The sequence below is a fragment of the Dermacentor variabilis genome, chromosome 5, assembly GCF_050947875.1.
Source record: "Dermacentor variabilis isolate Ectoservices chromosome 5, ASM5094787v1, whole genome shotgun sequence".
NCBI lineage: Eukaryota > Metazoa > Arthropoda > Arachnida > Ixodida > Ixodidae > Dermacentor > Dermacentor variabilis.
Window position 1 is genome coordinate 85,259,648 of NC_134572.1, and position 24,361 is coordinate 85,284,008.

General features: G+C 46.5%; 1 protein-coding gene across 2 annotated transcripts in view; it reads right to left on the minus strand.

Moving 5' to 3' along the window:
• The window catches only part of LOC142582925 (protein turtle homolog B-like), a 343,110-nt gene that overhangs the window by 132,647 nt on the left and 186,102 nt on the right, over positions 1-24,361 (minus strand). For both annotated transcript variants that reach the window (XM_075693060.1, XM_075693059.1), the window contains exon 2: positions 9,230-9,565. In XM_075693060.1, coding sequence (XP_075549175.1) covers positions 9,230-9,565 — 336 coding nt within the window. The remainder of the gene's footprint in view (positions 1-9,229; positions 9,566-24,361) is intronic.

Consider the following 24,361-nt stretch of genomic DNA (forward strand, 5'->3'; position numbering starts at 1 on the left):
AGCTGTCCTCTTGTGTGTGTGGCCTCGTGTGTCGGTTAGGTTATGGAGCATGCGCCCCTTACCCGCATAACTCTCACCTCGGAGACACATATGCGTAACCCCACTCAATCATCTGCTTTAGAGCGCATCTCTCAACCCATAAGGCCATGTTCCAACTCAAGCAACAAATCCTCGGTGACAGATCCCGACCCACAAAGGCGATCATGGGCCTGGATCTCGAGCGCGCCTTCGATAATGTCTCGCACTCTACTATCCTCGAACGCACTTCCGTGCTCAACCTTGGCAATTGCACCGACGGGCGTTCCTCTCGGTTGGAGATAATCAAACGGAGAAATTCACTGTCGGATGCGCGGGAACCCTACAAGCCTCTGTCATTTTCCCAATGCTGTTCAATTTGGTCATGCACGGATTAGCACCAGAACTACAGAAGCTCAATGGCATACAACAAGTCATCTATGCCCACGACATAACCATATGGACCACGGGAAAATTGAAACCGCTGTGCAAGACGCCTTCGATGCCATCGAAAATTAACTTCAAGGCACGGGACTTCGATGTTCCCCCGACAAGTCAGAGCTCCTCCTATACCTCCCCACGCTCCGCAGACGCCCACCACTAGGATATATGCACAAACGCCACTACGAGAAAATCCAACTCCACATGAAGGGTGATGGAACCATACCCGTGGTTTCCACCATCCGGGTCCTCGGCATGACCATCGAAGCCAACGGCGCCAATTCAACGGCTATATCCAAGATCCTCCGACAGACGGACAATGCGTCGCGGCGGCTGAAACGGGTGACCAATCGGCGACAGGGCATGAAGGAAAAAAGCCTCATCCGCCTTGTTCACTCGTTCGTCATCTGTCACATCACGTAGGTCGCCGCCTTCCATAATTGGTACAAAGCCGAAAAGACCAAATTGGACATCATTATACGCGGGGCCTACAAGCTTGCCTTAGCACTGTCAAACAACACCAGCACGGAACTTCCACTCCAATTAGGACTCCATAAGACCTTCGACGAATCAATCGAAGCACAGCGTCGGTCTCATCTGGAGCGTCTCACACTCACAGAAATGGGCCAGCACATTCTAACTACACTCGGCATCACCTACCACCGTCAACATGGAGACAAATACCCAATTGCACGCGACGTGCAGACTTGGCTACATGCCGACCCTATCCCCGAAAACATGCATCCGGGCTACAATAAAGAACGTCGGAAGGCAAGGGCTGCCTCCCTTATTAAAGCCCATGGCGACACTACGGGCGTCACCTTCGTCGACGCAACTGAAAGTGAATATGGACACCGCTTCGCGGCGGCTACCACAGCAGGCGGCTCGCTCAAACATGCCGCAGGCATCCTAACCCAAAACGCCGAGACAGCCGAGCAAGTGGCCATCGCCCTGGCCACCCTCGATCCGGACTGCCACACCACAGTGAGCGAATTACACCAAAGGTCGTATTTCACAACAAGCACTACGCATCCTACACCAGGCCCCTCTCTCACCCGAAAACCAAGTCATTCTCGTCTGGTTCCCAGCGCACGCCGGCGACGTACATCCGCACCTCACCAACGTCAACAAGGTCGCTCACTCCGTAGCACGAGGCCTTGCCAACCGGGCCGAAGATAGCGCAGGTGCACCAGCGGAACGCGATCTACAACGACCTTACGAAATCCCATTCTATCTCTAAAGAAGAACCTTCCCCAACCCTCATCACAAGCCAAACAGAGCACAGGCAACCACCCTTCACCTGTTACAGACAAACAGGTACCCCCCACTAACACGGTACCACAGTATCGACCCAGACATCTACCCCAGTAACATTTGCAGGATTTGTGACTCAGGCAGAATCGCTTCCTCACATGCTATGGGAATGTAAACACCAATATCGGACAATTAATAGTGTGACCCTCTCGTCGAGATGGAACGCAGCCCTGCGCAGCTCCCACCTCGACGACCAACTCTGGGCTACCCAGCAAGCCTGAGAGGCGGCGAAGAGGCAAGACCTCGACGTCTCCACGTTGGAGGCCGAGACCTAGCCAACTGAATGGCTGGTTTCAATAAAGCTTTGTTCCTCCTTCTCTTCTGCTCTTAAACTTACTATATCGGCTTTTTTTTTTGCACGATAGGCATGCCGATGACTTACACATTTATACAAACGGGTAACTTCCGGTGTGCATCCAGAGCCGTAGTTTTCCCAGCGAGAGCCACCACCATCATAAACATGTACCCCAGACGACCTCTACGGCTGTGGAACTTGCAGCTCTTCTCGCTGCACTTCGTTTCGTCAGCCAAGTACAACCTCGAAGATGGTCAATATTTAGCGACTCGAAGACAACACTGCAGTCCTTGCTGTAAGCCCTGTGGCGCGGGCCGCACTGACAACTGGTACTCGTGATCAGAGAACTTATCCCTACTTTGGCCACGGAAGGTCACCATGTGTCGTTTCATTGGCTTCCACGTCATTGCGGCGTCATAAGTAACCAGCCCACCGATTACATTGCTCGGTCAGCTCTCCAAGGTAGCGAAGAGGAGTTCTCGCTGAAGTGTATAGACCTGATTGCTAGCAATTGCACAGGCTCCAGTTTGACCAAAGACCATTATCAAAGCAAACCATTTTGGAATGCCTACCTCATAAATCATCGATAAATCATCGAGGGCGATGAAGGTACTGCGAACATTTTGAAGGTCAACGATACCTTCACTCACAAGCGGCTATTAGTCTGAATTGGGGTTCGTTTAGGCTGTGCTGCGACAGTCTGCGGTGGAGATGACCGGTTGTGACCATGTGTCTGTTCTCCCTCCCTCCCTCCCTCCCTCCCTCCCTCCCTCCCTCCCTCCCTCCCTCTCTCTCTCTCTCTCTCTCTCTCTCTCTCTCTATATATATATATATATATATATATATATATATATATATATATATATATATATGTGAGTGTGTGTGTGTGTGTGTGTGTGTGTGTGTGTGTGTGTGTGTGTGTGTGTGTGCGTTGCGTCATTCTTCGCCTTTTCTTTCATTTTATTGTGTGCTTTGCAGTTCATAAGCTTCTGTTCATTAGTTCAAAGACTTATAAAATGCTGAAAACACAAGTTCGAATCGCGCGTACTTCGGACACAACAACAAATACTGTTATGGCCGAAGAGAACGTCGTGTGCATCGTAAAGAGATTGTGCTTGAGAATGGTTACTTGGATTTTACGTGCAAAAACCACGATCTGATTGTGAGGCACGCCATAGTGGTGGACTACGGATTAATTTTGACCACCAAGCGACCTTTACCGTGTCCCCAACGCACAGGACACGGGCGTTTTTACATATTGCCCTCATCGAAATGCGGCCGCCGCGGTCGGGGTTTTATCTCGCGACCTCGTGTATAGCAGCGGAACACCCTTGCCGCTAAGCCACCGCGACGGGTGTGTGTGTGTTTGAGAATGTAGAGGTGCCCGTCATGAGATTAATCGTGTTGCAGTGGCAGTAATTGAGTTCAGAGCCGGTAGAATCTGTTAAGTATGCTGATTCTTTTTTATTAATGCAGAACCTTTCTTGGGGGTAAGTGCGCTTCTTGGGCATTTCCTGATAAATGTAAATTACCTCGTGACAAAAAATGGGGCCTCTGCTATTTATTTCTCACGGAAATTAATGCAGAGCAAATAATTTTCACTGACGGGCGCAATCTCAATCTATGTTATTTCGCTAAAATTTCTAAACTTGCGAAAGGACAATGACTAAAAGAACGCAAGAACTCATCATTGAACAAGGCAGGGTAAACAAGATTGAACGAATTTGTTTAGTAGCATGTGACTTGCGATTCAAAAGAAGAATTTAATGCCGTTTTCTGGAACGTGACAAGAAACGTGCGTCTACTCTGTTCCAGGATCGCATTTTATTTATAATTATTAATTGTTTGCTTCAGGGAGGGAGCATCGCTCGCTGAAGTGCTTGCATAGCATGACGTAGTATTCTAACTCGATGAAAAGGAAGCCACTGACGTTCTCCTTCAATATAACCTGCACGGTGCATAATGAATGGCTGATGATGCCTGGCGCATGCAGATGAGCAGCTAAACGAGCATGCAAATTTCACGCTACTGCCCGCTTGCCGCACGGTTATTTTCACTGTACTGTATATTATAGCAAGTCCTAGGAAATATGTCGATCGCCAGGCTCTTAATTTATATGCACCTATTTTATGATATGCGCAACTTCAGTTTGTACATGTTATCAATGACATCAGAGAGAGAGAGAGAGAGAGAAACAAAGCATTTTAAATGCTTGGAGGCCAGTCATACGCATTTTCAGTGCTGTAGTGTACACCTAATCTTGACTGGTGTTGAAGGCTGTGAGCGTGCATGCGTGCCTGCGTCTGTATTTCCTTCATATCTTTCTTCTTTATTGTTTCGCTTGTTATCATTGAATCACAAAACACGCTTGGTCTCGCGAAAGTTTAATATGTTGGGGGAGACCAGCATGCTGTGCAGAAGTTTCCACAATATAGCTGCCATAATGCCGTCGTGTCCTCTTCACTAGGAGCGAGTGGCATTATGCACAGGGGCAAAATATTTCTCTAAGCATCTTTTAAAGTTCCAAACAACAGACTAGGTTCAAACGCTCCCCCCTCATTGACAAAAAGAAAAGCGACGTTGTAGGCAATGGGCACGACTCATCCCGGTATTTCTCCATTAATGTTTTATGGGCAATTTTGAATGTTTCTGAGGCAAATAAAAGAAAAAAAAGGTGCTGAACACAATAAAGATGAAAAATTACCACCTGAACCGGGACAGCCCGCAGAGAGCTTCATTGTGTTTAAATCCTTAGCTTTTACGTACGCTCAGGTACAAGAGCAGAAAGACAGACAGTGAACTTTATTTAAGAGCAGAAAGAAAAGAATTTTCTGAGCTTCGCTTTAGCCTGTTGTTAACTCACTTGTCAGCTTTCGGGGTAAGTTCCGAAGTAAGGACTGTTAAGTATTTGAAGAGGTGTTAAGGTAAAACGCGGTTGACTTAAGGAATTTTTGAAACACCATGCCTTTCTCCTCGTATCATTTGAGATGCTAGCAAGTATACGTATTGACATACGATATTTTATAACACATTGCAGGAACAAGCAAGTCGATCATCGGACCATCAGCGATGGATTTGTGGGCTGCATCGTACATTCCAGCTAGACATATGAAACATTTTATATATGTAGTTCTTCCCAATAAACTTCATCTAAAAGTCAGTGCACATTGTTGTTAATTGTTTCTTTCATGTTTTTCTTCGGCGCTGTTTCAACATGTTACCACATCAACTCTCCCAGCTGTCCGTACTATTCTAATGTATATAAATTGTGTAATCACTAGCGTTATGCTGCTGGGAAAGCTATCGGATTACGAAAAGAAAACAGCAGAAGTAGTTCAAATCAGGAAGGGTACATATTAGCTCTGCTTAACAAAAAAAAAAAAAGAATGAAACAATGATGTGAGCTGGATGGGCGAAAATATCTAAATATTTGTGTATGTGAACTGTCTACTTGAAAGCAAGTATGCGTATACATTTCTACGTTGCATTTATTGGTGGATTTTGACGTTAGAAAGCTAAACTTGCGGCATAGGCGATTTCGCATAGCCGAGACACCTGGTTTTATTTCGACAACTGCGGCTGCGAGGAGGCGATCAGACACTTCCTCAGTTATTGTCCCCGTTACAGTGTGGCAACAAAAGTGCTCGCGACCATGCAAGAAAAGCAGGACGATCGCCCTTTGGTTGAGAATAAAGTCTGAGGACACTGGTCTACATGGGTTGCGGCACTCAAGGCCTTAATTGCGCTGCTCAATTACTTAGAGACTTGTGGTTTGTGCGACCGACTTTGAAAGTTGTAGCGCGTTATTTCAGGAATTCTTTTTTAACACGAAGTTGTTTATGCGGAACCTGCGCCGTCGTTGTTTGACTTCGCTAAAAAGGGTCCACATGACCTAGCGGGAAAAGAAAAGGAGAAGTCAACAGGGGTAAAGGGGCTGGAGTGACCCCTTCCCCCTGTGAGAATGCTATTTTATACGAGAATCTTGTAAGGCTGCCACACCGCGCATTTTCGGCAATCGAGCCAGATCGGCATCGAATTTATCGATGCTTGATTCTACGCTGCCGCGATAGAAGCACATGTTATGCTTGCTGTTTGCAGCCAACGAACAGTGGGAGGTGCTAGAGTGTAGTTGGCGTTCGGCACGAGAGAAGCATGCGGAAGGTTTGAACATCGCGCTTATGTGTGTGTTGCGTAAGCGGTTCGATCCCACCGTCTATGCGCAGCGATTGAAACGCGATACTAGAAACGCGTGGCTGTCGACACTTCTTGCTCCAGGAAGAAGTGCTGGCAGCCATGAAAATCGTGAAATCTCACCTGCCTCAATAACACCGAGCTGTAGCATTTTCTTTACCTCAGCCTCCATAATATCGTTCTGGCCAATCCAACCAATCGCCAAAATTATTGCAGAGCCCGCATCTACAGTGGTGGCCCTTGCGCCCAATACAAGGTCTATCCAAATAGGTCGCGAAGTTCCGGATGAAAAGTGGTTCAGAACAAATTGTCACCGACATCAGCAAGGGTGGTTATGGGAGCAGCGATAAAAGCGCGACTATGTTTGGACGGAACAAACATTGAGGAAGAAAAAAGCATTTTTTTAATTGAAGCGAGACACAGTTATTCATTCAATGAAAATAAAATTCCAACTAAATTTTATATATGCGTCACGAGTAAAGAAAACAAAAATATTTTATTTTATCATTATCAATAAATACCCTTTTTTCCGCGCCCATCGTAAGAAGGGGCGTTGACGTCGCTATCACTTGCAATGTCATGCCGCTCTTGAAGTGCGCAGAAAGGCGCGCTCGTATAAAGTTCACCTGTTACAATACATCCCCCTCACACGTTGTGCTGTTTAGCTTGTCGAAGTTTGTGTGAATTTGGTGACGGGGCTAGCTTCATTGTTCAAAATTATGGGTTTTTACGTGCCAAAACCACTTTCTGATTATTAGGCACGCCGTAGTGGAGGACTCCGGAAATTTCGACCACCTGGGGTTCTTTAACGTGCACCTAAATCTAAGTACACGGGTGTTTTCGCATTTCGCCCCCCACCGAAATGCGGCCGCCGTGGCCGCGTTTCGATCCCGCGACCTCGTGCTCAGCAGCCCAACACCATATATAGCCACTGAGCAACCACGGCGGGTTGCTAGATTCATTGTTTCTTAACATGTTCAGTCAAAAGTAGTGAGTTACGACCGCCAGATAATTGTTTGCTTTAGCTGGCTTCGTGCAACTGCGCAGGCAGATGGGCTTTGCGTCCGGCTATAGGCCTGGACCCGCACTCTACACATAAAGCTTTCGTCGGCCTCCGAAAGAAAGTGTGTTCTGTGCAGGGGTGCGATTTCGATACCCGTACGACTGACCTGTTCCTGCATCGCTTTCCGCACTGAAAGTTCGAAACACCCATCAAGTTGAATAGCGGGGCATTTGATTATACCGCTCTAATGACAGGCCACCAAAACAAATTTCGGGCCTTTGTGAACAAAATGACGTCACTTCTGTTCTTAATGGATATGGCGTCACATTATTTTTTTTCCCACAGGAAGTGTTTCCTCGTTACGCAGATGGCGCTAAGCCCCATGAACCGCCGATGAACCACCATGTTCTGAATGTACGGGCTTCTATAGAAGCTTCGCTACGAGGTATATTTACCTTGCCCAATACACGGAGCTTTGGATTAGTGGTTCCGCACATTTCATCCCAGCTACAGCTATGGAAAGACCACGAGTAGTGCGTACTCCCGAGGAAGATGCTGCCTACCGCGAGCGTCAGCGAGAGTAGGCTCGTGAACGGGCTCGTCGTAGTAGCGCCTGGCTCACGCCCAAAAAGAAAGAAAAGTTATGAAAAAAAGCACTGGGTGAATCGAAAAAAGAAAGCACAAATAAAGCATGCTCACCCGCCCCCCCCCCCCCCTCGCACGCACGCAAAAGTGCTAACAATGTAAAAAAAGGGGAAATAAAAGATTTACAATATGGACTGCTTACGAAGTTTGACTTGCATGATGAAATACTCGGTGTAACTAACACAGCTTGCTGTTCGACCATCTTCACATACTGGAAGGGGCGGCGATTCTTTCCTGTTTATTTTTTATTTCTTGTATCATTTTCTGTCTCTTTTTTTTTCTCCTCTTATCTCGTACACCTGGAGTGGTTTTTACCATGCGCGTAAATTTAAGCGCACAGTTCTCTCTGCATACCGTCGGTTATCAGAACGCAGCTTTCGACGAAAAAACATTCAACGTGTGATTCTGTGATCCAGACTCAAAAAAAGAAAGGTACGCCCTTTCCTGAATAGATAGAAGCATTCTTCTTTGTAACCAACTTAAGAATTCAGTCCAAGTTCCGCCCAGAAAACCGCATTGAAACTGCCCGCCGTGCTTCCGCGCTACAAAACATAGTTTCTGAGGGAAGAACATCTTGAAGGGGCAGCGCAAAAAAACGACGACAGAAGGCAGGAACACACAGGACGAGTATGACGAGTCCTGTGTGTTCCTGCCTTCTGTCGACGTTTTTCTGCGCAGCCACTTCAAGATGTTCAACCAGTACCAACTCGCCCAAATGTCGATCGATCTTTCTGAGGGAAGCCGATTTTGAAAGAACTTTGTCGCCGCCATGTCGTAACGGAAACTAGTGAACGAATTTCCCTTAGCCGGACGGCGGTGTACTTGTCACTACCGTGCTAAGCTGTCACCGAATAGTTGGTGACACAAAGACACGTAAGGACGAGTGCTGCTGTGAGGTCTCCGGAGCGGAGCTTGCACTGAATTCTCTAACGTCCTGACAGAGCACAGTGGGTAATGACGGACGCCGTAGTGGAGGGCTTAGGATTAAGTTTGACAACCTGGGGTTACTTAACGTGCACCTAAATCAAAGTACATGAGGATTCTTATATTTCGCCTACACCCTAACAGGACTCGAACCCTCAACCTCCTGCTCAGCAGAAGTACGCCGTAGCCCCTCAACCACCGCAGGGAAGTCTGCAGTATCCCTACGGTAAGTCAAACGAATGCGAGTGTCATTATCATCACCAGGTCTATTTATGTCCACTGCCAGGACGAAGGCCTCTACCAGAGAATCTCCAATTGCCCTTGTATTGCGCCAGTCGACTTCATCTATGAGACTATCGCAGTGGAGAAAAAGAAAAGAAACATATTCATGCCCGACTCACCGATCACCTTGAGGTTGATCACGGTGTTGACGGAGCGCGCTTTGCGAAAGTCCACGCGGCAGCGGTACTCGCCGGCGTCCTCTTCCTCGACGGGGTCGAGCTGCAGGAAGGCGGGCCGGTTCATCATGTTGAAGTAGGCTCTGGCGCCCAGCTCGCTCACGGCCGACTGGCGCGCCTGGTCCACGTGACCGCGCCGGGCGTCCAGGGTGTAGATGGGCGCGGGGCCTTCGTCCTTGTACCACAGCACCAGCGCCACCGTGTCGTCGGCAGACGGCGGAGTGATGTCGCACGGCAGCGCTACTTTTCCGCGGATCACGGCCGTGTACAGAATGGACGCTGTGCGAAAGAGAGGTGGAAGGAGAAGGAATGAAGACGGATCAGTCGGCGAATCGAGCATTCTAAGTTCAATACAAGAAAGTTTATGACAGACGCACTTACTTAAACCTCCTTCCCCGACAAAATTCTGAAGAGTACGCAATCAATCAATCAATCAATCAATCAATCAATCAATCAATCAATCAATCAATCAATCAATCAATCAATCAATCAATCAATCAATCAATCAATCAATCAATCAATCAATCAATCAATCAATCAAATGGCGTTCAGCTAAAAAAATAGCGACACTTATTGGTGTACGTAGCCTACGCCGTGATGCATTTCTAAGGCAGCCATTACTTGTCTCCGTAAGAAACTTTTCTGGTATTGACATGAATAAATAGAATAAAGTGTTAGAGCCCAAAAAAGGCAGTAGCCAGTGTTTGACTTTTGGACAAACATGTATATATAGAGCAAAAGTTTAGAGACTTGTTGCACTATGAATAATTTTTGTCCCTGCCCTGGCCTGCCCTTTAAAATCAGTGGTCCAGCCTATGTGTGTGTGTTCGACAAATGCAACATATTGCAGCAATTCTCCCTTTCGGAACTGTGCTAGAAAACATTTTTTTCTTTCTTTTTTATGTTGCCAACGTTGTGGTCTACACAGTTTCGCTCGAGTCTGATCATAACATTTTTTACTTAACACAACTCTATTACACTTTTTACTTTTCACGCAGAAATGAATACAGTCATGTCGTTTCACCGGACGCGTATCGACTTACAAATGCGAGTCAAACAGATATAAACGAACACCGCATACAAGCTCTTTGGGCGTCATATCTTTTCTTTATTCTTGGCTCGACGCTGGCAAGTTTATTTGCCTACTTTCCTCGACAAGCACAATCTATAATACTTTGCCCAACTTAACCTATCTTGTTATAACTTGCATTGTAACTTCGAATGCAGAAACTTAGTGCTGTCAGTTGAAAAGTGTGGCCAACTGCGACGTGCGTGGCATCACATAAGTCAACACAGCTAAAAGACGTCGCTGGTAGCCTTTCCGTAGCATCTTTTAACCATTTAAACAGCAAGCGAGACGTTAGATGGCGTTCTGTGTATGGTCAGACATGTATCACCACGTCGAGACGGCCCCATAGAACGAAAATAGAGTAGCGGCGCATATACATGCTTCATGAAAGTAGCAGGAGCACGATATCGCAAAAGGCCTTTGCACAACGCCATTTGAAGAATTGCTTGCTGTGCTGGCCCGAAGTGGATAAATTTCACCTCGTGGAGGTCGCGGAAGGTCACCCTGTTCAATTTTTAAACCATCGTAAATAACATCTCGTACCATTCTTGACATATAAGAGTTGCGCAAGCCTCGCTCTAAAACAGAAGACGTGCCCGAACAGCCTAGAATCATACGCCTTAGGAAGTTGAGAAACCGTCCATGATTGAGTAGCGCTTGTGTTCGCTGAACGCCGAGCTTGCTTGACCAATCCCGCCAAACATGAAATGGACCGTAAGCAATGTATCCACGTGGCCGCTTGGTTATTCTCAGTGAATCACGGTGTTTCGTTAAAGAAATCGTTTTAGTTGGTTAGGTCGGGCCGTACAATTTTCTTTCTTTGGAATCGGCATCTAATTATTTCAGGAATAGAAGAGGAGAGATAAAAACGAATATGAAATACGTAACATCAAGAGAGAGACAGAGAGAGTAGGCAGTAGTAAGGCTTACGGTTCGCAAAAGTATCCTGCCTCCTCTGATTAATAATATGAGGAGCTAGGATAAATGAGCAAGCCACGTAATTAGCAGGTCATATAGCCGGTGGCCCGTTAGAATAGCAAAGTACCAAGCGAAGGAAGATGCAGTAGTCCGTGTATTGATATCAAGAGAGTTGTGTGCGCGCCTAAAGGGTTGTTTCGGTCGACGCGTGGCATGGGTAATTGTGGATACCTAGGATAGAGCTTTATACTTTAATAGTGTTAACTAGATTAATGCTAATAATAACAATATTCATTCTTAAACCATATTTGAAGAAATGTCAAATAAACAAGATTTAATTTTTTCAGGATTATGAACAGTAAATATGATGGTGGCTTCTTACCAGTTTATATTTCCTTATACAATCCGCTTCAGGGCCCCGAAGAATCACGTTTCAGACATCTGACAATATCAGCTTTACTATCTGAAGCAATCTACGATCGTCCACAATAATCTAAAGCACTGCTAATGCAAGCTAAGTCAGTCATGGTTAGTATAGGCTGAAGAACTGAATTTTACTGCCTTTGATGGAGCCTCTGGTAGCTCTAACGGCAGGAGAAAATTGCAAACGTTATTATTTTCGATTTCTTCCCCAATTAGCAGATATATTTATATCGTGGTCACGTGCTTTCGTCGTGTGATTTCGTATATTGAAGTATGGTAGCTAGCTGGGCAATTCGGTACATCTTCATAACTATTACACACAGCGCGCACTAAATGTATCCAATCACAGTTAAGGCGAAGTTTTCCTTGTTAAACCTCCCGGGCTTTGCAGACCGTGGCTGCTGTGTGCTGTTGCTCTCTTAACAAAAAACGAATACTTAAAAATTAAAAAAAATATAAATGAAAAGAAAGCAAGTAATTACGTGCCCGTCAGTGGGACAGAAACTTGGTTCCCCAGCACAGCAGCCCAATGCTGCAAACATAAAAAAAAGTGTATGTCACCTACGGTTACAATACTCTCTAATGTGAAATTTGAGCTGGGCTCAAATTTCGCATTATAGAGTATTTCGTATTGATTCGCACTCACATTTCGCATTTCATTTCGCGATACATCGGCTGGCGCGGACAATCTGTCTCGTGCGGCACGTTACAAATGCAGCGAAGTGTGGTGCGACTGCCTCGCTAATCGGGAGATCGTGAGAAGCAGTGCGTGGGTGACGCGGCGGTTCACAGCAGCCGCCGCAGACAGACCTCCCAGACGACGTGCGCTACTTTGGTGCCATCTCGTAGCCATGGTCGCCGTAATGCGCGTCTGGCGCGGCACAAGTATTTCTTCTCACGCTTTCGCCATACCCTCCTCCTCCGCTTTCCACCTCCCGCTTTCGCTGCATTCTACGCTTTCACTTTCATCCTCGCGCTCTCTCCGCTCTCGCCGCTTGTTTTCCTTTCCACTGCGCTCCGCGTTCGCTCTTTCATATCCGCAGAGCTCGCTCGTTCGGTTACGCAGGGAACGCCGACGCTAGACGCAGGAATGGGCGCCTAAGAGCCTGCACTCTAAAAAGGACATAGAGAGAGAGAGAGAGAGAGAGGAAAGGAGAAAGGCAGAGAGGTTAAGTAGAGGGGAAGATCCGCTTTGCTACCCTACGCTGGGGAGAGAGGGGAAGGGGAGGTAAAGTGATATCGCAAGTGTAATTCTAACCCACCGACTAGCTCTTTGAGATGATCACGGAGTGTGTCGCATTGGACCTAGTCCGGTTGCGCGAGAGTGCATGCGTGCGTTACATTACACAATAGACGCACGAATGAAATGAGAAAATTTGTAGCGTTCGATTAACCGCTTCATGAAAGCTTTGCTTCCCATATATTCCAAGATGAGCACTCGATCTGCACATTTATTTTCAGCTATTCGTTTTATTTTTTTTTATGCCAAAGCATCAAATGAATTATTGAGTGAAAAAGCCGGCGCCTGTAGCAACGGAACGGCTAAATTCCCGCTGGCTGCGACATCACGTGCACGCCTTGACGGAGCGAAGCGGGTGAAAGAGGACACCTACTACCGCGCTGGCGTGACAGGTGTCCAACCCCCGGAAGGCGAGTGCTAGCTTCTGTTTCGAGAAACATATGCGCTCCAAGCGGCTGCCGGACATGCTATTTTTTTTTATTTCTCTTTTTGTGAATTTCGAATCGGGCGAAGCGTGGATAGTGGTTGTCTTTCGTGCGTCCGTCGAGCTTACCTCTGCTCTCCCTCTCCACTCGCTCAGCGATATCACAAGTCGGATCGCACTTGGTCATCTGCTTAGCTTGAAGTTGAAGTTTATTCAAAATAGGAAAAGTACACAGGAAATATTGTACAGGACATTCAAATCCCTAACTCAAGGCTAGTTGGGATCCATGCTAGTTATTATTCACAATCATAACGGTAATACGACAAAGTATAAATAACTAATATATACATCAATATTCATTTCTAAACAAAAGGCAGGGTACGTGTATTAGCTACTAGAAACCTACATAAATGAATTTGTCTTTAGTAATTATGCACCGCAAGTAAAAAAAAAACAGATATGTAAACCAGTGAGATGAAAACCCTATGCAGGTAATAGTAGTGAGTGATAATGGGAGTTCAATGATAGTGAAAAAAAATTGGCTTGTTTTACTTCCGATGGTAAGCTGTTCCATAGGAGTGCTCCAGTGCTGTTTAACCTTCTCCTTCCATATACATTATGCATTTTTGGCAACAGAAAATTTCCCTTAAGTGCGCTGTGTGTATTGCTTCTGGAATGTAAAAAAAAATTGATAAACTCGAACGACAGTTAGTGGTTATCCTATTATGAGTACTCAATGTAGTTTTAAAATTCAGTAATAAATAAAAAGGCAGCATATTTAAACTTTGAAACAGTGGCATTGATTTAGCATTGTAATTCGAAAAAGTCACAAATCGCAAGGCCCTTTTCTGAAGAAGTACAATAGGTTCTACATATGAAACGTACGTGCTACCCCACGATGCAATAGGGCAGGATAGATGGCTATGGAATGTGCTAAAGTAAATTGCTCTCAGAGTGGAAGCGTCGAAGTAATAACGGCATTTGTACAGCATAAAACAAGCTTTGCTTAAGTTCTTGCACAGCAATTCAATGTGAGGCTTCTAATTAAGATGCTCATCTCATGTGACACCCAAGTATTGAATTGAACTCACCCGCTCAAGTATATTATGGTTTAGAGAAAGCGAATGACATTCTGTTAGAGGTTCTTTCCACGAAGTAAAGAGAATACGTATATGTAGTTTTCTTGGTATTCAGAGTTAGCTTATTTGACGCCAACCACTGGTTAACACTTCAAAGTTCATTATTAGCCACTTGAAATGTTTTGTGTCGGCCCAATTTTGAAGATCGGAAAGATAAGACAGAGAAACTTCCTCAGGCGTGCAACCAACCGAAGACGCAGGAAACCAGATTCAATCAAGCATTAGACGAAGATGGCTAAATCGAGGCATCACATGTGTTGCGCGGCTCTGCGGTTTTCTAACACCGGGAATTACACTTCTGCGAAACTTTTCGGGATTCATAATGACAGCAGGTATGCACAAATATTTCACTTTATTTTTGGAGCAGGTATTCATTTTGCATGTGTAAACCAGTTCAGTGCAAGCCTCAGTAGACTTGCATAGGAGCAGTGTCGCTCAACCCATTCATTATGACGGCAGCCCATCTGCTGTAGGTGAAATACTTGTAAGGTATGTGGACCTGCCTATTATGGCTGAACTTACGACAGCCTTCCAGAAGTCTTTCAAGGCGGCGAGCGAAGCTTATTAGCAGGAGCTACAAAACTTTTTTTTGCCTTCAAGAAAGGTAATACACAAGACTTTCATTCATTTACCCGAATCATTTGCACAAGGCAGACATCTTATCTTTAACTGCGTGGATCAGGTTTTTTAGCCACCACGTCAGTTAATATAACTTGGCTATTTAAATTATGATAATATAAAGGTATTATTTAGCTCACAATGAAACAAAAAGGTATCTTCTAAGGCTGACATGCCTGCTCGCAATGGTTCATTGTTTTGTCGAGAATTGGATCTGGTCGAACAAGTAGGTAGTTCCCTGAAGGGGGTGATTTAGCCTAGCGAAGAGAGACAAAACACGGAGCGATAGACTACGAAATAAATCACACGGACTCTCTTGGTATGTGAACGGTTCTCATGGTATTTCTTCTGCCGCTGATGAATGTGGATTCCTCGATGCTTTGCCGCACACTCCCGAGCGAATCCAGTAGAATAAAACTACGTGAAATACGCTTTCTCTGGTCTCCCACACACCGATTTTGCATTAGCATGAAGATAGTGGCAAGAGAGCTTCACTGAAAGTTTCAAAGGAGGACGTGTAACTAACTAGGTCCATTGCATATGCACCCGGACTGAGGCGAACATTGTCTGTCGTGTACGCAGCGCGATGCCGGAGAATGTTATTATGCCGCAAAATGCTTCACCGATGTTTCAGCTGGTGAAATTTTGCCACACTAAACAAGCCGAGCTTCATTTTTAGCATTCAATTACGTTATCGCTGACCTAGCTCTTGCAACGTCATAAAATATTTTCTCTTAAAAACAGCGCATGTCCTTTGGTCCGAGGATTGAGCAGATCATAAGGATTCATAATATAATTGTTTATAAAAACGAGGCAGAGCAGGCTTTGAGACGAAGTACCTATCAATGTAAATATATCTGACAGCACGATATATTATATATCATGCTGTCGTATCGATAAATATCGTATCGACCAATATATCTGAGAGTCTTTTCGTTTTCGAGTTTGCGGTGGAGGCCCGGCCAACGTCGGGGAAGTGCGTGGCAATTCTGCAGCAGCAACGAGTATTGACAGAGCACCCGTCGTCCCGAGCGCTTGCTCCCATCAGGGACACCAATCACTGCTTCGGCACCTCCGTGACCCCCTCGACGCGATGCATTCATCGCATAATCGGAAGAGTAACAAATCTCGTTTGGGAGAAAAACACAGTCAGTGCCTCTCGGGCCTCAGGCGAGCGTGTCACGTGCCCAACCCGCAAGCCTTCAGCAGCTGGACGACTTCGGGAGGAGGCCTAGCAAGCCTCCTATTCATGAGCACGGCTCGCGCTTGAAGGACAATCGCATAAACAGAGCTGCCGCTAGCTTACGAAAGGTGGGAACAGTATGAGTGAAAGGAGGGCGGTGACGTGGGAGGAGGGGGAGGTGCGGAATTGGGTGTTGGAGTTGTACGAAAGCAGTGCAGCAGGTCGAGGAGAAAAGCGGAAGAGTGGCCAGCAATCTCTGGAGAGCCGCTCTTTTTGCCGCTGCCGGACTGGCCGGGGTAAACAGATACCTCGGTCTTTCCATCCAGCTGGAGTGAGGAAGGAGACGGCAAAAGCACGCACGAAGAAGGCGTCCGGAATAGAAAAATAAATATCAAGAAAGCACTACGTTCTTCCGCTTGCCTGTCGGCACACGCACACAAAACACATGCGCCACCGGTCTCAGCGCGCCATGAAAGCGCGAGTGAACAGGCTATGCACACTCACGCCACTTTTGCCTGCCCGGCCCGAATGCGAGGAACGCCGATGCAAACATAACCGCCACGCCACGTCGCCTGTGTGCTTCGCTGGGTCGAGGCCGAGGCTGGATGAAGCGAGCCTCGGCATGCTGTTAGGCTAGTTCCACGCCACGTATGGAGCGAGGCGGGAGAGAAAGGAAGGTGCGGGGAGGAGGCTCGAGTAGCGTTGCATGCTGCGTTCTTATCCTCTGTCTCTCGTTTTCTTTTCATTTTTTTTTCCTTTTTCGAAAGGGGTAGACGGGAAGCCGGGATGGAGCTAGCGCAGCTGTATAGTAGCGCGCGCTACCACTTTGCGCAGATGAGTCGTGTTTGTTATGGCTCTGGTTGGTTGCGCTGTCCCAATAAACAAAGGCGCGCTTCCTGAAAGGGGGTCGCGCCCAGCACTTGCCAAGCGCACGCTCACACTTGTTCCGCATTTTCCCTCTCGACACACATTCTCCACCTCGCTGTCACGGAGCGATGCTCACGCCGATGATGGATAATGGAAGCGAGAAAGCGCATGGCCAGGCCAGTGGGATGCCGATATATTCTCGCGAGACTTTGAAACGGACGTCAACCGAAAAAGAAAGACAGGTAAGGTAAGGTACTTGACATGAAAGCTGCTTTCCTTAACCGTTTATCACCACTCTTCGAATTCTTTTTGTGATGCAGCTATATAGGGTTCTTGACATGCCATTTGCCATTGCAAGCGGTAGCTTACGAACTTGAACTGTGAACAAGCGTCTGCGAACGATCTTATTACACTTCAACTGTCGAAGCGGATGCGATAAAATTGCGATACAAGCTCCTTGAATAGTATTAGTTCTTTCTTTACTTCATAAGTGCGTCTGAGTTAAACATTTCGATGGAATTCAACAGCGTAAAAGATAGTATAGTGTAGACAACAGACGCAGCACCAATCAGCTTAGTTCATAACACTCCTAAACATTTGGAGCCCATGAACTGACTTGTATTTTTATTCCGGCAATACATAGCGTTCGGTTGCTATATCTATATGGTCGCCTGTTCGATTGAACTTATTCAAGGTGAGTACAACATACATAGACAAAGATATGCAGCTCAAGAATGACTTTATTTAAGCATTCTCCCAAAGGCACTTTTTTATTTCCCGAAAGCCTGCATGTCTGGTAATAAAAGATTTATGAGAGAAACAGGCCACAACTGGGCATTCTATATTCACCGAGATTCTCGGTTCTAGAGACAGGCAGCTGCGGCTCTCTGAGGAGCGATGTTTTGCGCTGGAATGGAAGACGCAAAAGCGAGCGTGGTTTAATATGTATCCTTCTTTCTTTTTCGGTTGGGTTCAAGGCGGTGGCCTCAATGTATCGGGTCCGGGCTACTGGCTTGCCTTGTAACCGATGCGATGAGGCCTCGGACATTGGCAAGCGCTTCGCTCAGAGTAGTGGTCGTGGTCCATCGAGCACATCAAGAGTAAAAGAACCTTTGCCCCCTCCCCTCCAACCTCCCCTTCTTACAAAGTGCGTGTCCACGCCATTTATCATTTCTGCAGGTGATGCCGTGATCGATACACGCGTATTCAGGTGAGCCTCCATACAGGTATACGTCGCTCCCATCACGCCTATGGCGCCCCAAACGTGTTGCCTAATGCTATAGGTGGCGCGTTTGTATCGTATCACAGCGCAGCATGGACACCGTATAGGTGAGAAAGAGAATGCAGTTTGGTGGAAGCTGGAAGGGGGGATGTCTTCCATCATCGTCACGGCTCGTGGCGTCGATTACGAGCCGGCTGGCATGGCCACGAGGGTTATAACACAGGCGCTTCGGCTGCGGTGCTCGCAATGTTAGGCGCAGAGGCGACACTCCACGAGTAAGTGAGAACGACGGAGCAAGAAAAACAAGAGTGACACCGATAAAGATCAAGGTATGGGAAGAAAAGGGAAGAAAAAATGAAGGACGCGAGGAAGGGTTAAGAGGGGAAACGCAAGAGGAATGACACAGGGATGCGAGAGCGATGGGTATTGCCGGGGAAAGAGAAAGCTACTCGCTCGTGAAAAACCACTCAGGAATTCAACCACGCCGGCAAGCGAGCGACTCGTGTGGGGAGAGCGAGATTGGTCGCGGCCGCGCGCGCACGCATGAGCACGGCTTCGCAGAAGAGACTAGAGAGGGCGCGTAGGACGAGAATTTCTCGATTCTTAAGTTTATGTTGGCGGTTATTTGTCGTTTCGCCCTTCTTTTTATACACTTGCACTCGAACGATGCCTGTGTCAGGAATGGAAAGAAGGAAGAGATTGCGGGAAGAGAGCGCGAAGCTCGGGGTCAAGAAATTGATACCAGGCGTGACATAAATGTAACAAAAAAGAAGACGGAGGACGGGGCCTGGTGGCGAGGAACAAAGATGGAGGATCATAAAGGACGACTTGACGACCGATAAGCGGCGAGAACGGACCGGGCGTCGCCGAGGCGGACGCCGCCGAAGCTGGACCGCGGCGACGTCGGGCACCCGCGCTCCGAGCCACTGGCGGGAAGGAGAGGGCCGTAGTAAGCGTCCCTGTCAAGATTGATGGCTGTCGAAGGGCAGTTTCTTGGCTTGTTGGAGCCGCCGACCTTGCGCCCTCTTCTTCCCACACCATCCAACCCACGATAACCCCGCAGACTCGCACCAGCGAGCGTGAGCTGATAGATCCTGCAATAAGGAAGGCACGCTTGCCTGCACTACCAGCTGCGAGATTCTCTCTCTCTCTCTCTCTCTAGTTATATATATATATATACGCCGACCAAACTTTACGCTCAAGACAGCTGCTTCTATTACTTCTTTACTCTTTTCAGCGTCATTGTGGCGTCCCTGTCTCCTGGCATTCTTCGTCTTTTGCTTCTCTTTATACCATTACGCACATACGCAGTCGCGAACGACGAGCACTTAGAACGATGTCACATGCTGGGTATTCTTTCTTGCGTGTTGGCGCCGTTTTATCGCGACGAGCAATGAAAATATTCCCTATTACCTGCAAGGGTTCAGTAAGACGCCAATATTAAGAAAGAAATGACATTACTAAAGGAAAAGAAAGGAAACACAGATAGCGCTTGAGCATTCAATGAGAGTGTACAACGACCAAGAATGTTAGAAAAAAGTTGTAACGATATATAACGGGGCATTTTTTCTTGCTTATACAGAATTTTTAATATCGCCTGTGGCAAATACCATAATTACACGAAGCAGCGGGCATTACACGTGGGCTTGCAAACTCATCGGCTACAATTCGTTAATTGTGATTTGTCACAGGTAGTAATTAACGAAATATTTTAATCAGGTAATTTCTTTAATCATGCCATTATGTATTCATGTCAGCCCCTTTAAGTAATTCAGCTGAGTAACAAAATTCACAGGCAATTTTTAAAAGATATTGTACGGTCTAAAAAAAAGGCAGTATGAATGAAAAAATAAGGAGGACCGCTTCTTTCAATTACTTCTTTGCAAAACAAGATAAAACAAATTATGTGTTGTTTCTCTTATAGAGGCACTTGCTTAGCACACGAGCTGTTACTGAAACGCTGCTTCATTTGGCTGCAGAAATGTTGCCACTATGCTTGAGTTGTGGTCTAAATTGCTAATAGTATACAAAATGATACGTTTTGATACCTTTTGCTTCAAAGCGAAGAAAAAACGAGAATTAGCGTGCGCAACTGTAGACAAAAAGATGAAGAAAAATATGTAGTTGAACGACGTCGCGTTTAATCAAAAAGGCGTTCGCCGTAACAACGCTCGAGAGAAAAGACTTTCATTAGAACTGACATGGCATAATGAAGTAGGGAAAATGCGAGCACGTATTCAGGCAGGAAGTTTCTGTGCCCCGTAATTATATTTCTGTCCGGCAAACTAATTAAACCATTGTCAAGTAGGGCCCTCCCACAAAGGATATCTGGCTGCACGCAGGCTGTCATTACAATGGCCAAATTAGTTCGCCGAGTTTCCATTGACTTAACTTCGGTCAATTAGGCGCGACAGTTATGACGATTGTTCATTTCGGAGCTGTCGAAAACAAAGGCAAGCAGACTTCAAGCAAGGAGTGTACTGTTAGCGATCCGTGTCCAAGCCCCGGTGTACTTTAGTCAGAACCATGCCTACGCAGGGAACAAGTGAGGACCAGTGTGCGACACATGAGCCGCATATAAGCTTAGTTGGAAAAGCCGAGGGTTCCAGCTTCGGGTTGGCTAGGAACGCTTGGCATCACAGCTTAAAGAAGGCAACTTGAAGGCCTTCGACATGGCCGTGCGATGGCTTTTGAGTACCAGTAAGTTAGAGAGAGCAATGGAAGAGAGAGAGGCGCTCTTTAATGAATACCGGTGTGGTTTGCCTAGCGGCATGCCTAGAGTGCTAGCTAGTTCAGATGGGTGTGATGAAGAACGAAATGACATGCCCAGTGCACGACCCAGGTACACAACATACGCAAACACACCACTCAACGAATCACGACACTCTCCAAGGAAACTGAAAAGTGCTTTGTTTGCACGAGATGCACGGTTAGCGCCAGTCCATGGGTCGAGGGCGCATCTTAGCCCGGGGGATGACAGTCTTTGTTGAATGTTCGTTGAGGACATTAAGATCGTCCTTTGCAGCGCAAATACTCTGCAAGTGCAAATTAAGTGGGCCATGTCTTCATGCACTTTGTACGCAGGGCGCAGTGGCGATATTATTTGTTTGATTTTAAATAGGAAATATTTAGTGTTTGCGACGTTTACAGAAATTCGGAGTAGACATGCCACATCGCGCATGTTAAGGCCACATGACATGCGAGACTCGCTCATAGGATCGTAGCTGCAAATATATCCGTGCTACTGTCCCAAGCGATGGTAAGTTGGGTAAGTCTGGTTGTGCCATCATGGACATCTCACCTGAGGCTCGAAATAAAGCACTAAAAACATCCTTTTCGATTAAGTAACAGGCGGCGGCGGTTCGATACGCTTTGGAATCGTGCGGCTCTTCTTCTGTTATATGTATTTTTTTTGCGTCTAGAGATAGCATTATCAATAACGTTAACCTCCCGGAGTTTTTCTTCGTGACTCCTAATTAATGCTAGTTCTAGCCGGCCTGCATCACCGGCCAAGCCCCATGTTATCAGGGGGCATTTCGCTTAACTGCTTTTCGCGCTGCGGACTGGCTGCTAATCTTGCTGTCTGTCATATACAACGCCTAAGTGGAATGCTAACTAGGTTCTTTAGAGTACCTTGACGTAAACAACTTAGTCGGAACTTATTTTGAACCTTGCGGCTGAGGACCTGAAATCACTTGACGACCATAAAGCGAACATCATCTCTGTTCCTGCCAGCAATTTGGTGAAGCGTACAATTGTTGCACGAAGCTAACTTTAGTAAAGACATTATATTCGGTACTTCGACAATGAGTGGCTCATTAGCACTCAAATCAGGTCTGAAGTCGACCAACCAGGTTGTTATCGTCGAAATATGATCAATGTTTTAGTGTTACTCGCATTACCTCTACTATTGAGATACCGCTTTTGGTCGCTAGACGGAAAATGTCATGGCTCACTCCGTTTCCAAAGTTATATTACGGCTTTAGACGGTTTACTCCTATTGCCCCCGGTATACGCACTTCTCGTTGTGTGGTTAACTCCCTGAAAACTCAAGTACATCACGGCTCAACATTCGCTTTAAATAATTCCACCCTTCTCGCAGTTATTAAAAATATAATGGTGTACTTGAAACTTTTGTTCGCGAATGCAACTTTATAAAATAGAGCTTTAATAACAGCTCTTTATGCTTCAGCTTTGTAAATAACGGTAATACATTTTCAGGGACAGCTTATTCTTGCTTGCTATTTTTTTAGTACTAACACGCTTGCACTATGTATTTTTGCACTATGTTATTTTGTTACTTATTGCATGCACTTATCTTTCTTATTTGATGATCCTTGTATGTCCCCCCCCCTCCTCACCAGGGACGTTTAGGAGCATACCATTGGTAAATATGATGTTGATATCCTAAAAGTATTCCATGTATTCTCATGGTTACTACTACCACTACTACTACCACTACTACTACTACTACTACTACTACTACTACTACTACTACTACTACTACTACTACTACTACTACTACTACTACTACTACTACTACTACCACTACTTAAAACTGAAATCATGAGTACAAAGGTGTGGGGAGGGGAATGATGGTGTAGGGAGGTGAAGGCTTATATGTAAGGAACGCACAAGACCTTCTTCAAAGTACACATGCAGCATTAAGTCAACATAGGCAAACTCCCACAACGTTTCACAGAAGTAACGCACACATATAAATGCGGAAGCCCTTTCATGCAGTGCGTTAGCGAAAAAACAACAAAATGCTCAATTGTAGTACTGCGGTGCCAAAGGAATTATCACTCTGCCAGAATAGCATGAAAATGCCAAGTTAATTAAAAAGCGTCCCCCCTCTTCCTTCTGCTTACTTTTCCCGTTTCAGACGAACACGCCTGTACCACACACACGCACGTATGCGCAGAGTGAGAACAGGCCAACCCGCCAACATACATACATACAGCACGCGCACTACGACGGTGGTCATGTGAAGGGAGCGAAGAGCAATACCTCTCATGAAATCGATCCAGTACAGGAGCCCCGACATCGCCTTCCTCAGGTGCTGCTGATGTTGGGGCAATGGTGGCTTTAATTATCTCCCAAAGGGTAATACCTGGCATCAGCGTTATGCCGAACGAAAAGTCGAAGGAAAGGAAGGGATCAGTGCTGCAGCGAGAAAGGGAAGTGCGCGGTGAATGAAGCGTCGAAAACCCCAAAAGCGAAAACTACTAACGGCCGAAATCAATTCCTAGCAAAGAGGCAAGTAAGGGGATTCGAGAGCACAGATATGGGAAGAGGGAGGGGGTGGGGGGTATTGAGGTCGGAGGGGTTCGTCGAGAGCAAAAGAAGGAATGATAAAAGCAGCCAGGATCGCTCGAAGGAAGGGGATGGGTGAGAGGCGAAGTGGATAGGATCGGTACAGATGAGGCGAGGTTTGTGTGCGCTCACAATCGCGTGGCTTTCGCTCCGTATACGACTCTCAATGCTCGACAGAGCTGTTGGAATTTAAAGTACTCCGCACAACTCTCCCATCCTGTGCACCTCGGCCATGTTAGCGCCGGCAGCAAAGTTGCCGGTCCACCGGAAAGAGGACTGCCTGCGGGAAAAGTGGCGGCAGAGACCCTGTAGAGCGCTGACGAAGCTTCGGATGGTGCCCAGCCGCAAACACGCCGCTTTGAAGCCGTTACAGGCGTGTTCGGCGAAATGAAGAGATGGAGGGACAAAGAGGTGCTCAAGCGTAAAGAGAGAGGATGTAGAAAAAGAGAAGAAGAAGAAGAAGAAACGAAAACTACGCAACCAATACCCCGGGGAAAAGTTTGCCGACGCCGCAGCAGCGAGTTGCACGGCGAAGCCGTGGAGAAAAGACAGAAGAAAGGTGGTGGTGGTGGTGCAGGTAGAGAGAAAGGACGCTTGGTTCTGCAGTCCATTTGGGAGCACGGCGCAGCGTCGTCACAGAAGAAAGGAACGCGCGG